General features: G+C 39.6%; 1 protein-coding gene across 1 annotated transcript in view; it reads right to left on the bottom strand.

Annotated features, from left to right (window-relative positions):
• LOC106919734 (contactin-4-like) overlaps nt 1-13281 on the bottom strand; it is a 242313-nt gene that overhangs the window by 18940 nt on the left and 210092 nt on the right. Inside the window, exon 13 of the mRNA XM_088005312.1 lies at nt 302-477. Coding sequence (XP_087861438.1) covers nt 302-477 — 176 coding nt within the window. The remainder of the gene's footprint in view (nt 1-301; nt 478-13281) is intronic.

The raw sequence follows: 13281 nt of genomic DNA, 5'->3' as shown, positions 1-13281 counted from the left end.
CCTTAGGATTGATAGTTTTACTGTTTTTCCATTGCTTATTCAATAAATCATCAAGTGTGCAGCTTAATGGTATAAGTGACACTTCTTTATGTGACTAGTGTCCTAAAGAAGCACATTACAAATAGGAATAGTTTTCAAGAAAACTATTTGTGTGTGTGACACAGTCACAGTCATAAAAAGATCTAATAAATATTTATTATCACCACTTTTATCGTTTTCACAGTAGCACCATCAAATATCGTGATACAGCCTGAAGTCCATACTGCCCACTCAAACGCTCAAAGACAGATTGTGGACTTACGCCGCCAACTTTTTCAAAGAATCCGCCGTTGCTCCCGAAGTGGATGAGCTGCTCGTTGAAGAACCAGGTGAACTTGAGCTCCAGAGATGGGTCGTGGCTCACCTGACAGGGCAGGACCACGCTCTCCCCAACGGTGATGTCCAGCGTTGTGGGCTGCGTGGTGATGATGGTCGGCTCTGAAACACAAAGTCAGGCATGTTTCATCAAACCTCTCCATTTCCTTTTTTTCTTTTTGTTTTTTTTTGCACAGCGGTGACAGAGACAGCCGAGCCACTCCATCATTCTTATGGATGTGTCAGACTCAGTTCATAGAGGGATACGCAGGAAGGAGCGCACAGCAAAACTCAGACTGCCTGGCTACAATAAGCAGAATTAGTTTCAGCCCAGGCTCGTCTCTGTCGGGACTCCGAGAAGTGTCGTTCCTAAATCTGGGAAATGGCCATGTGTCACTGTCAGCCTCAGCCTGGAACTCTCCTCCACTGGCTGTGAATTCCCTGAACACACCGCAAAGGAAAAGGAGTAAACAGCAATCCCTCTAATCTCCACTGCTCTGCTTCTAGGCCTGCAGTAGCACAATGTTTCCAACACTTGGGAATAAAACAAGTATCCCTTATCTGCACTTGTCTCAGAGCAGCGGAAGAGGAGTATGTGAAGACATGAGAGAGGTGAGATGAGAAGGTGAATCTTTGTTCTTTGGAGTGCGGGGCACCTGTCTCCCTCTTGGGGGTGCTGTGATTACTTGCTGGAAATTGCGACTCTGAGCACACAGGCATGTGGAGTAAATCAACCGTGGCGGATGACTCTGGTGTGGAAAGTGCCGGCAGTGCGCGTCTCATTCAGCGTGGATGCGACACCTTCTTTCTGGTGGCTCCTTCTCTCACACACATTTTTAATGTGATTCATCCCGGTAGACAAAATACCAACAACAGGCAGCTTTTTGTAGCCCACGCAATAAAAACATCACCAAGAGGTACGCTCCTCCGTTAGAGGGACATAGTGGATGATGGAGCTACAGCTAAAGTGGTGTAGTACCATAAAAAGATAAATTCAAGGCTTCTGTGGAAACTATTGTCTGCCTTTGTTGTGAAAGCTGGGTACGTCCTGTAGAACAAGAACTCTAGAAGAAAAAAAAGTAAAAAAAACTGAAAAGCTAACGAGCACATTTCTTTTAGAAGAATGTGTCACAATCGTTTTTGGAGAGATTTTAGCTCGAAATGATGTGAGGGAAAGAAAAGCAAAGGAACCAAAAGGCTGGAGAAGTGTCTGCAGCAGTGAAAGGCTAATGGCTAACAGCTAGCAAGTCAAAAAGTCAACCGCCCTATTTATAACATCTCCCAAAAGTGATTTCTAAAAAATATCTATCTTCTCTTTCAGATGACCTCTTTAACTAGGTGACCTCTTTCAGGCTCACCTAGTTAGTAAGCTTGTTTGTTAACACACAGACAGGTCAGGAAGAAAGTCATGATTTCTTCCTGAAATCACAGTAAGATGCTCTGAACATCTTTCAGAGCTCTGTTGAATCTGTTTACTATGAGGGGCCGTTTAGGACAAAATTTACGTTTTGTCTCTCACACACTACCAAAAACTCTCGCACACTCAAAAAAAATATGTTTTGTCTCTCACACACTACCAAAAACTCTCGCATACTCCAAAAAAATTACGTTTCGTCTCTCACACACTACCAAAAACTCTCGCATACTCAAAAAAATTACGTTTCGTCTCTCACACACTACCAAAAACTCTTGCATACTCAAAAAAATTACGTTTCGTCTCTCACACACTACCAAAAACTCTCGCATACTCCAAAAAAATTACGTTTCGTCTCTCACACACTACCAAAAACTCTCGCATACTCAAAAAAATTACGTTTCGTCTCTCACACACTACCAAAAACTCTCGCATACTCCAAAAAAATAGCCACGCACACTCAAAAAAATTACGTTTTGTCTCTCACACACAAACGTTAACTTTCTCGCTCACACACACACTATCAGCTCGCTCACATACACTGTACTAACAGCTCGCACATTCACAAACGTTAACTTTCTCGCTCACATACACTACTACCAGCTCGCGCACATACACACAAACGTTAACTTTCTCGCTCACATACACTACTAACAGCTCGCACACACACACACAGACGTTTATCTCTCACATACACAAGACTAAAGTTGAACACACACACACAGTACTAAGACTCGTTTTTCGAATGTGTGAGAGCGAGACTCTTTTTGAATGTGTGAGAGCGAGACTCTGAGAGTTGTGAGTTGTGTGTGAGAGTTGTCACGGAAGAGGCGGGGCATAATTTTTGGATCAAACTGCGCATGCGTAGATCCTAAACTATAAGTTTCGATTGTTGACTCACTGTATATTCTATTACTTAGTATATTTGTGCTTTTAAATATATATAAATATATTGAAACTATCTTTCAATAGCTACCTTATATTAAACTATGTTAAGGACAAATGTCAAACATAGTGCAAATATTTTGAAAACAAAGTAAAAGATCTTGCAGGTATATTAATCTCCTTCCTCCTTCATCAGAAATGAAAAATTATAAATGCACACTATGTGTTGGGAACCTGTGTTTGTTGACTGACTTTTATTTGTCCGGCTTAGGACACAAAAAATGAAAAAAGATCGATTTTCTTCGCTTTCAAAATAACACAAAACAGCGAAAAAAGACCTCCACACCAGACCTCGTTTATTTATGTATGTATTTTTATTTTGATAGCTGCCGATTAAACTGAAAGTTACACATTGACATGATCATATGAGTAGTTTTTACCAAGAAATCGATCAGAAGCGCCGTGAAAATGGTCATATTCACCGGATCCGCGTCTCTGCAATGCGCGCTCCCGTCACAGGGGGAACAGATTTTCACGGGGGAACAGAATTTCTCACAAGACCTCTTAATAATTCCTGTAATGCTGGCACCCAGTGGACAGATTGTACTACAGCAATTTTGCTATTTTTAATCAATCAATCAGATTCATTTATTTCTATAGTACATTTAATCTACAAGAAAGTTAAACGTTCTATATATATTTAAAAGCACAAATATACTAAGTAATAGAACATACAGTGAGTCAACAATCGAAACTTATAGTTTAGGATCTACGCATGCGCAGTTTGATCCAAAAATTATGCCCCGCCTCTTCCGTGACAACTCTCACACATTCAAAAAGAGTCTCGCTCTCACACATTCGAAAAACGAGTCTTAGTACTGTGTGTGTGTGTTCAACTTTAGTCTTGTGTATGTGAGAGATAAACGTCTGTGTGTGTGTGCGAGCTGTTAGTAGTGTATGTGAGCGAGAAAGTTAACGTTTGTGTGTATGTGCGCAAGCTGGTAGTGTATGTGAGCGAGCTGGTAGTAGTGTATGTGAGCGAGAAAGTTAACGTTTGTGAATGTGCGAGCTGTTAGTACAGTGTATGTGAGCGAGCTGATAGTGTGTGTGTGAGCGAGAAAGTTAACGTTTGTGTGTGAGAGACAAAACGTAATTTTTTTGAGTGTGCGTGGCTATTTTTTGGAGTATGCGAGAGTTTTTGGTAGTGTGTGAGAGACAAAACGTAATTTTTTTGAGTGTGCGAGGCTATTTTTTTGGAGTATGCGAGAGTTTTTGGTAGTGTGTGAGAGACGAAACGTAATTTTTTTGAGTGTGCGTGGCTACTTTTTTGGAGTATGCGAGAGTTTTTGGTAGTGTGTGAGAGACAAAACGTAATTTTTTTGAGTGTGCGAGAGTTTTTGGTAGTGTGTGAGAGACAAAACGTAAATTTTGTCCTAAACGGCCCCTCATAGTTTACCATGGAAACCTAGATATGTTTCAATGGCAAATATTTTACAATGAATAACTAAGAATTAAAGGAATATCCTTATTTAAGAAGGAAGATTTTTTTGTAAAAAGGTTGGTAACTGTTTCTTGTACTAAAGTACAAAAGTATATGGAAACTGAATGTATTAAACCTAAAGCTGAATGATATGGAACACAAAAATATCACAATATAAGGTTTCATATCAGTCAATATTGCTTATTATTTATATATAATTAATATACTATTAATATATATATATATATATTAATTTTTTTATTTTTATTTTTTATTTTTTTATTTATTTATTTATAGTTATTATTATCACAGAATGCTGTGCGGTTTTGTTTTAAATATCTGAAATACCACCAATCTGGTCATGTGACCTCTCCAGCTTCCTCTCCAGCTGTTTTACTCTTTTTTCACTCTGTGCTGTTAGTTGATGCCATCAACCTTGCTTAGCTGACCTTGAGAAATGAATCAGCTAAAGCCTCTCCTCTGCCTACATCCCCCAGAATGCTGTGCAGTTCTGGATTGGAGTTCTATTGGATGTATTTTCTACTGATACTGATCATGTGTCCATCCCAATAATTTATTGATTTATTTTCCAGCTCAAATTAAATCTGAAAACAAAAATAATTTTTCATTAACTGAAAAATCTAAAAATTTCTTCAGTAGGCATTACAATAAGCGGCTTCAGTTTAAAGAGTCATATTGTGCTGGACCAAAAGCAAAATAAGACACTTGGAGTTGTGAAGGTTGCTGCTCCCTGACATAGCGGCACGTGAGGTTGGCAGTGTCATGCTGTGGTGATCCTCCTCTTCAGCAGAACAGCCAAGCAGGTAGAGAGTTAACAGGAAGATTGATGGAGGTAAAAGAAGGGTAATCCTGTAAGAAAATCACGTTGCAATAGGTTAGATCAAAGCACATTTGTGTGTTAGAAAGTTGCTAAGAAGAAATAAAATAGTCCAGGGAATCTGTGGCAAGACTTAAAAAATTTATCTAATCTTGAAGCAATTTTGCCAAGTGAGAGTGACAAAACTGGGGACGTACACTAAGAACCCCATCAGTGGTGACTTCAGTAAAAATATTAACTCTGGCTTTATTTACAACAACAAAAATAAACCATGTATGATTCTTCTTTCATTTGTCTAGTCGTTTGCTAATTTGTTTTTTCCTATCACATAAAATCACAAACAACTACACTGAAGTTTCTGGTTTTAACATAATGTAAAAAAAACTTTAGGACACTTTCACAATACTACTTGAAAACATTGAATACCAAGCACGTTAATAGCCTAGTATAATTCATAACACTGACTCTTTCCATGTTGACTTCCAAAGTGTGTATTCTTTCACAACCTCCAGGGATTCACTCTGACAATGACAGTAGAAATTCCCCTGCTTATTATCCTCCACCGTCATCATTGTGACATATTACATGCACAACCCAGGCTGGTTACCGGAGCTTAAGTTAGGCTGATGAGCGTAATTTGATTCATTCCTGTCTTGTATAATGCCTTGTTACCTGCTGCCACTGTAAACGAGGGGATAGCGACCCATTCACTTAGCAGGGTCAGGACCAGACAGGACAGGGGGTGTTAATGCACTGTGACAGACTGGGTGGCACCTGAGGACAGCGCTAAGGCGGGTCAAACACGGGCTGCTACATTTCACCTGACCAGTCCTCGACAAACCACAATCTGATCCAACTATAGAGAGATTATTTCTTTGTAAGCACAGCAGATGCAACTTGACTGCAGCAAGAGCCGGTCGGCCTTTAAACTCTCTCTGTTATCTTGCTGTTTTAAGATTAGCTAGCATGTTGTCAGCGTAGTACAACTGTTTATCACAACGTGATAAAATAAGTTATTCTACTAAATTAGCATTAGTGAATTAGATGCGTCTTAATGATCCGTAAGCATTAAGCTCAGGTGAGTTGATAAAAGACAAAAGAAAATGGTCCAAAGGTCGGACATTGTTTACTAGCAATATTAAAGCACACAACATTTTGGAAATTAAACAGTGTGTATTAAAAGCATGTTAAATTCAAATGAATCAATAGCTCTAATGTTAGCATTACTGTGACAAACAGTTCTACATGTAAGACATTTTGGAGAGGTTTGTTGTGCTGTACTTTGTAAAATCACTCCTTGTTTCACATTTTCTCACCTAGCTAGCCCAGGTAGCTAGCACTAGTGCTAGAAGCAGTTCTCAAAGACACTTGACTATCCAGTGGTAACGTGTAAAAGCAATGAAAACACAACTGGGCAATGAAGAATAGAGTACCGGGGCAGTATTTCACAAAAAACAAAGTATTTATTAAGTACTGAAGAGTTATGCTGCCTGAGCAAGGAAACAATTCAGAAGCAGCATCTTATAATGAGAAAATTTCTCAACAAGATATAAAAATATTTCCCTTAGCAGACTAATATGAATTAAAGCTCCGCGGAGCCTCAAGCGGCCCTCGCAGCCAAGCGCCGCTCAAGCCTATAGCCACCGCGGATGTTCCAGCACCGCCTCCCGCCGGCCACCGCCGACGCTCGCGCGCCATCCTCCACGCGATCCGCTTCGATGTCTTCGGCAGCGTTCCCTGGCCATGCAGCCAAAATCTGGAGCAGATTGGGCCATGTGGCAAGGAGATACAGCTGTCGATTTACCTAGGGGGCGCAGTGGAGTCAAATTGCAATTAAACTCTATTGGGCTCCTTAGAGGTTCACTAGTGTCACTCATAAAAAGTCTGGAGCAAATGGGATGATGCGTGTGTTAATAAGAGACAATCGTTTGCATATGGCGAGGGTCAGCCATTTTGCCACGCCCCCACGGGTCAGTAGGCATTGACAGAGTTCATCTTCATGGCATTTTATGTCAGTCTGCACAGGATGAAACCCATATGACTGAGAGAGTAAAAGTCAGACATACAGTAGAAAAAACAGGTGACTTCCTGTCGGAAGTGGGCGGGGCTAAGGTGATGTCATCAATCGACCACCTAACTGTGATGAGGACTGGTCTATAATGAGACATAGAAAGTCTGATGCAGCTGTGACCTGGCATGTGGAAGTTATTTCACATTCATGTTTCATGGTGAATAGTCAAAGTTTGGGACTAAGCCACGCTTAGTCCCAAACTTACCAGTAGGCATTTACAGAGTTCATAATCATCTCATTTTATGTCAGCCTGCACAGGGTTGGAATCCATGACACACCAACATGACTTAGAGAGTAAAAGTCAGACATACAGTAGAAAAAACAGGTGACTTCCTGTCGGAAGTGTGCGGGGCTAAGGTGATGTCATCAATCGACCACCTAACTGTGATGAGGGGTGGTCTATAATGAGACACAGAAAGTCTGATGCAGCTGTGACCTTATATGTGGATGTTATGTCACTTTGATGCTTAATGGTGAATAGTCAAAGTTTGGGACTTAACCACGCCCACATGCTTTGACATAGAAAAATTCCTACGATAACTTTTCATCTTTAATGTCTCAAGTCTCTGCTGACTGAGTTTGAAGTCTCTATCTCAAAAGCTGCAGGAGGAGATAGATCAGATGCGATGTCTATGAAAAAGAGGAAATGGCTGATTTTGATCCAAAATGGCCGACTTCCTGTTGGGTTTGCACCATGGCTCCAAGAGACTTTTTTGTAGGTCCTGACATGATACACATGTGTACCAAGTTTCATAATTCTAGGTTAAAGCATGGCTTGGGGCTGATCATTTAAAAATTTCTAGGGGGCGCTGTAGAGAAATTAGGCCACGCCCATCAACGACTGTTATGGATTCCTGTTCGGGGATGGATAAGGATGCATCCTAGTGAGTTTGGTGCAGCTGGGCTGAACGATGTGGAATCTAGAGCCAAACGTATGGCGGCGGCGTTACCTCTGCTTCGCCGCGGTCCCACGGCCACGCCCTCTACAGAAGACTCTTGGCGCTTTAAAGCAAGTGACACTAACATGTTATCTGTCATCCAACACAGAATCATGTTGATTAGGTGCAGTGAGCCAGAAAGGCAGCTTTCCATGGAAAAAAAAGCACTTCCTGTTCTGAGGGGGCGGGGCTTAGATGACGTCAGACTATGACAACATAGGATCGTAGGGGACCCTACCAGGATCACTCATGTCAAGTTTGGTGCAGCTGGCCTCAAAATTGTGGAATCCACAGCCAAACGTAAGGACACGGCGTTTAGGGTCACTTTGCCACGCCGCCACGCCCACCTGCTGGATTCAAATGAGCTTGGCTTGGAATCCTCAACACACCAACATGTTTTCTGTCTGTGGACACAGTTTCACCTCGATTAGGTCAAAGGGGTCAGATAGCGACCGTTCAGCGTAAAAAATGACACTTCCTGTTCTCAGGGGGCGTGGCCTAAGTGACGTCATCATTTGACCGTTGGGTATTGTAGAGCATCCCATGATGATCAATCACTGAAAGTTTGGTGCTTCTATGAGTTTTTTTCAAAGAGTTATAACAGTTTGATGTTTCATGGCGAATCGGTGACCTTTGACCCCCGGAAAGACCCCTTCAGCAAGCCCGAAAACGCAAACCTACGATAACTTTGGATCGGCCATGCCTTATGAACGATCTGACCGAGTTTGAAGCCGATCGATCGAAATCCCTAGGACAAGTTCGATCAAATGCGAACCCTGTAAACAGCCAAAATCGGGTCAAAATCGGAACTTCAATCCAAAATGGCCGACAATCTGTGATACTTGCACTATGACATTAATTGTAAATTCAGAGTGTCTTGGGGAGCTCTACAAGTGTACCAAGTTTCAAGTGTCTACGATAAAGTAAGTGAATAGGAAAGGGTCTTTTGAAAGTTGCTAGGTGGCGCCCTTGAGCCGTTTCTTGTGCGATTTTTGTGGGGACCTTAAAATACGTAAATTTTACACGGGCTCTATGCCCCCGCCAAGTTTGGTGAGTTTTTGAATATGAGAAAGCCCCCAAAAAGCCAATTCTTTTGGCACAATAAAAATAATAATAATAAACAGCACGAAAACAATAGGCTCTCGCAGCGCTTAGCTGCTCGGGCCTAATTACTGTGTTACCGCTGACTCAATCTTCTCACTCCATTTCTTCTAGATGTCACTCAAACAACTGTGAGTTGTGACTGTTCTACAATTCCGATTTAAAAGAGAACATGTTTTGGTTTTAACAAGACAGAAATCTTTTAAGTTTTACATTCCTTTAAAATGTTTTAACAAGTTTTGTATCCTTCTACCACAAAGTTTCTTACTATAGAATCTATAGTAAGAAAACTTGAATCTATAGTAAGAAACTTTGTTGTTTCTTACTGAGAAATAAAGTAAGAAACAACAGAGTTTCTTACTATAGATTCTATAATTTCTTACTATATAATTTTTTACTACAGTTTCTTACTATAGAAACTTTTTTGTAGAATAATACAGTATAGATGATAGAGTTACAGACTCTATCATTTGAATTATGTTTGAGTTAGAATTGTTTAAATGGACCTAACTGAACCAGACCCCAAGTGGTAATGAACGTTACAGCATATGGTGAAATGAAAAATTGTATTCAGAATTGTTTAGAAAATGTTCATATTTCCGTATAAATGTTTCCATTCGATTGATGTCCAGTACCTAGCATGTAATTTCTTCCTCTGGTTAGGATGTACCTATTTTCTGTTTAATTTCCAGAAACCTAAAAACCTACATTTCAAGCTTTTCCCTCATGATATCCAAGTTGAATAGACCTCTGCCAGGAGTCAGGCAGAAAATCCCATTTCTGCTTCAAGAGTTCTGAACAATAATCAGATAGAAGGTATTGATGTTGATACAAACAGCTGACAAACTTATTTGGTGAAGGAGACTGGATTCAAACCAATACATAACACGACAAAACTCTAAAGCGGAAGACCCTAGTCGCACTTGATGTTTACATGAATGAGATACGGCTTGAATCAGAGCTCGGTGCTATTCTAAAGCCGATGACTTTCTGAAACTGGCTCACAGTGGGGACGCTCAGAGAAAAGGCTGAACAATAAATAAGGATTGAACGGCAAACAGTGCCAGCTAACTGTTACATAGTGACTCCTAGCTTCATATTGAGATGCACTGACAGGCCTCATGTGGGCCGTTTCACCACAATGCCTTATGAATAATACTCCTCTGTTCTAATGGACTGCAGCTGTAATGCATTACTCTTATGGGCAACCACAGCATGTACAGTGACTCAGAAAATGTATTTACACACCTAGAGTTGCATTCCCCATTTTGTCACACTGTATGTTTTACTGTGATTTTCTGTGATAAACCAACACAAAGGGATGTGAAGAAAAAGGTGCATGGGAAAAAAGGGGGAACTTTTACAACTAACGTCTAAAAATTGTCTTATGCATTTGTATTCCGCTCCACTAACTCCATTCACATCTTTTGGGTATGTCTCCATCAGTTCTGCACTGATAAACTCAAAGTCATTTTGATTGGATGGAGAGACTCAATGAACGTCCATGTTTAAGTCTTAACAAGGTCTGACATGATAACAAATTTCCTTGGACAATAAATCGTCCCTGAAGATATTGTGATAAACAATAATATTGTTGTTTTTATAACATTTTCAAGCAATGTAATGATAATGGCATAATAATGCACAAACACATTCTCCAAGATTCATAAACTTTAAATTCTACAGAACATTTAACACTGGAAGTGGAATACATTTTAAATTTCTTCCAAAATATATTTCTTCTTGTCATTTAACCATAAAGACCAGATTTGTGGGCCTTTAGATGCAGACCCATTCAATAAAAAAATTAGGATGTTATTGAAAAGTCTATATTTATTTGATGAACTTTACAAATAGAAACACCTTATATAGATTAATTACATTTTTATAAGGTGTAACTAAATGACACAAACATCTGACAAACTTATTTGGTGAAGGAGACTGGATTCAAACCAATGCATAACACGACAAAGCTCTAAAGCGGAAGACCCTAGTCGCGCTTGATGTTTACATGAATGTGATACGGCTTGAATCAGAGCTGTATCTGAAAGACTAACTTTCTGTTAGTCTTTCAGTTAACAGAAAGACTACTTCTGTTAATTGTGATTTTTCCTCTACAGTTAATAAAAACATGCCATGTAAAATTAGAATATTACAACAAACCAATAAAAAAGTTATTTAATATAGAAATGTAGCCTAAATGAAAAGTATGTTATTTAAAGGTTGTCAATTTCCACAAGGTTCTTTATTAGTTACAGTGGACATCTGAACTACTTTGTGGAATGTAGTTTTGCAACAAAACTCCTCTTTAAATTAAATTTATCCTTCTGAGTCCACTGGTCTCCATCGTATTCTCTAACAAACATTTAGAACATCTGTATTTTTATCACAGAAGCCACATAAAATGTTTTGAAGTTTGTGCTCAAAGCATGACAAAATGGGAAAAGGCCCCATAGTTTCCTCCTACTGGGAAAGTGGTTTGAGGTCATAAGAATGGAATGACAAGGGCTTGGCCAAGTCAAAGCCACGATGGGCTGCTAAGTCCTTTAAACTAACATTCATGCTATTGTATCCAGGTTGAAGACAAACTAAAAAAAAACAGTTTCGCTGACAAGTTAAAAGCTTTTTCTTCAAAGGTTCAGCTGCATCTGACAGCAGAGTGGAGGCTGAAGTTCAAAACATCTATTTCAAGGTAATCCACTGCAATAATTTGGCATCACCTTGGTGACAACGGATACTTACATTCCTTGGTGTTATCATTTCATCTCTAAGCAAAAATGTGAATATTAGAAGAAAAATAAGGCATTCAGGTTTTAATTTCCCTCGTTTAGTCTGCAGTCTAGTGCAACAGATGTTCACCTGTTTCTGATCCCCACTCGTTTTCTCCAAATCCAATCAAACGACTTCTCAGGACGAGATCTCACTAGAAAAAAACCCTTGTCTTCAACACTGCTCTGCAGATAGATGCAAGACCCTTCCTGTACTGTAGTCACTGAGTGTTCAGTGGCACATCTGTACCAACCTGCTGGTGATTACTGACAGATGGCTGCTCATTATTTTTCTATGTGGCTGTCAGGAATCCCACATCGCATTAATTTCACATCGTTGCTGCCATTCAACATGGATGACAGGGTACGCTTGGAAGGCAAGAGCTTGAATTTAGTATTGAGCCGTTATCGAACGGCGTGGCGCTTGGGTTGTTTTTCTAATCCATGAAAGGGATCAGTGTGTAAACTAATCAAAGCATCTTCGGTCTGATGTCTTCAAGAAACAAAAAGGGAGCAAACAGCAACAAGCAGGGCCATTTCACTGAGAAACGTGTGTGTGCGTGGGTGTGTACAACCCACAATAATAAAATTCACTTTGTACAAAATGAAGACTTTACTAGATTTATTTTCAAATGTGGCTAAGTTACAGCAAATGACACACACATGTTCTAATATGTACATAAACCCTGTTAGCCTTTAGCAAGTCAAAGAGAAAATAACTTGCTAATGGCAAGTTTCTATAGCTATTGACGAGCTTCTGTCATAATTTTAGTCAGATATTTGCACCGTCTTCTAGGATAAAATAGCATGACTTACTGTATGTAAATCGGGTGGTTTTCTGGAATCGGCCCAACTTTGAAGGATAGTCTATAAACTTTCAGAAGGATTCAGCTTTCGTCTAGAGAAACCAAGAAACCTTCAAAAACAGTTTTGATGGGTGTTTTAAAGCATTGTCCTTTAGAAGGACTAACTCGGTCCAAGTTTCAACCATGTGACCCAAATCATTATTCTCCAAAGAAAGCAAATTGGTTTGGACAACCAGGAGGAACCAAAGAATTATCCATGTTCAAGGTCGGCAAAGTAATTTCAAAGATGCTGACCAAAACTGGTTTTGGAATGGACAGGCAGCGTATACTAAGTTATGGGACTGAACATAACTTAGTATGTTATGTTCAGCCACATAACATAACATAACATAACATAACATAACATAACATAACATACTAACATACTATTTTTAACTCTATTTTTAAATAGTTAAAAATATTTTTAACTGTATTGAAAATATGCGCGATGCATTTAAAAGCTGGGTAGATGTTTACCAGGACTTTGCTGATGGCCATAAAATATTTTTTTTCTGTACATCTTCCTAATAGTACTGTGGATGTTTTGCATCCACAGTACATTATATTTGAGTTCTATAACTCAAGTA

The sequence above is a fragment of the Poecilia mexicana genome, unplaced genomic scaffold (assembly GCF_051168715.1).
Source record: "Poecilia mexicana isolate PSO_F unplaced genomic scaffold, ASM5116871v1 scaffold_5, whole genome shotgun sequence".
In the NCBI taxonomy this organism is placed as follows: domain Eukaryota; kingdom Metazoa; phylum Chordata; class Actinopteri; order Cyprinodontiformes; family Poeciliidae; genus Poecilia; species Poecilia mexicana.
This window is presented reverse-complemented; position numbering and strand designations above follow the sequence as displayed.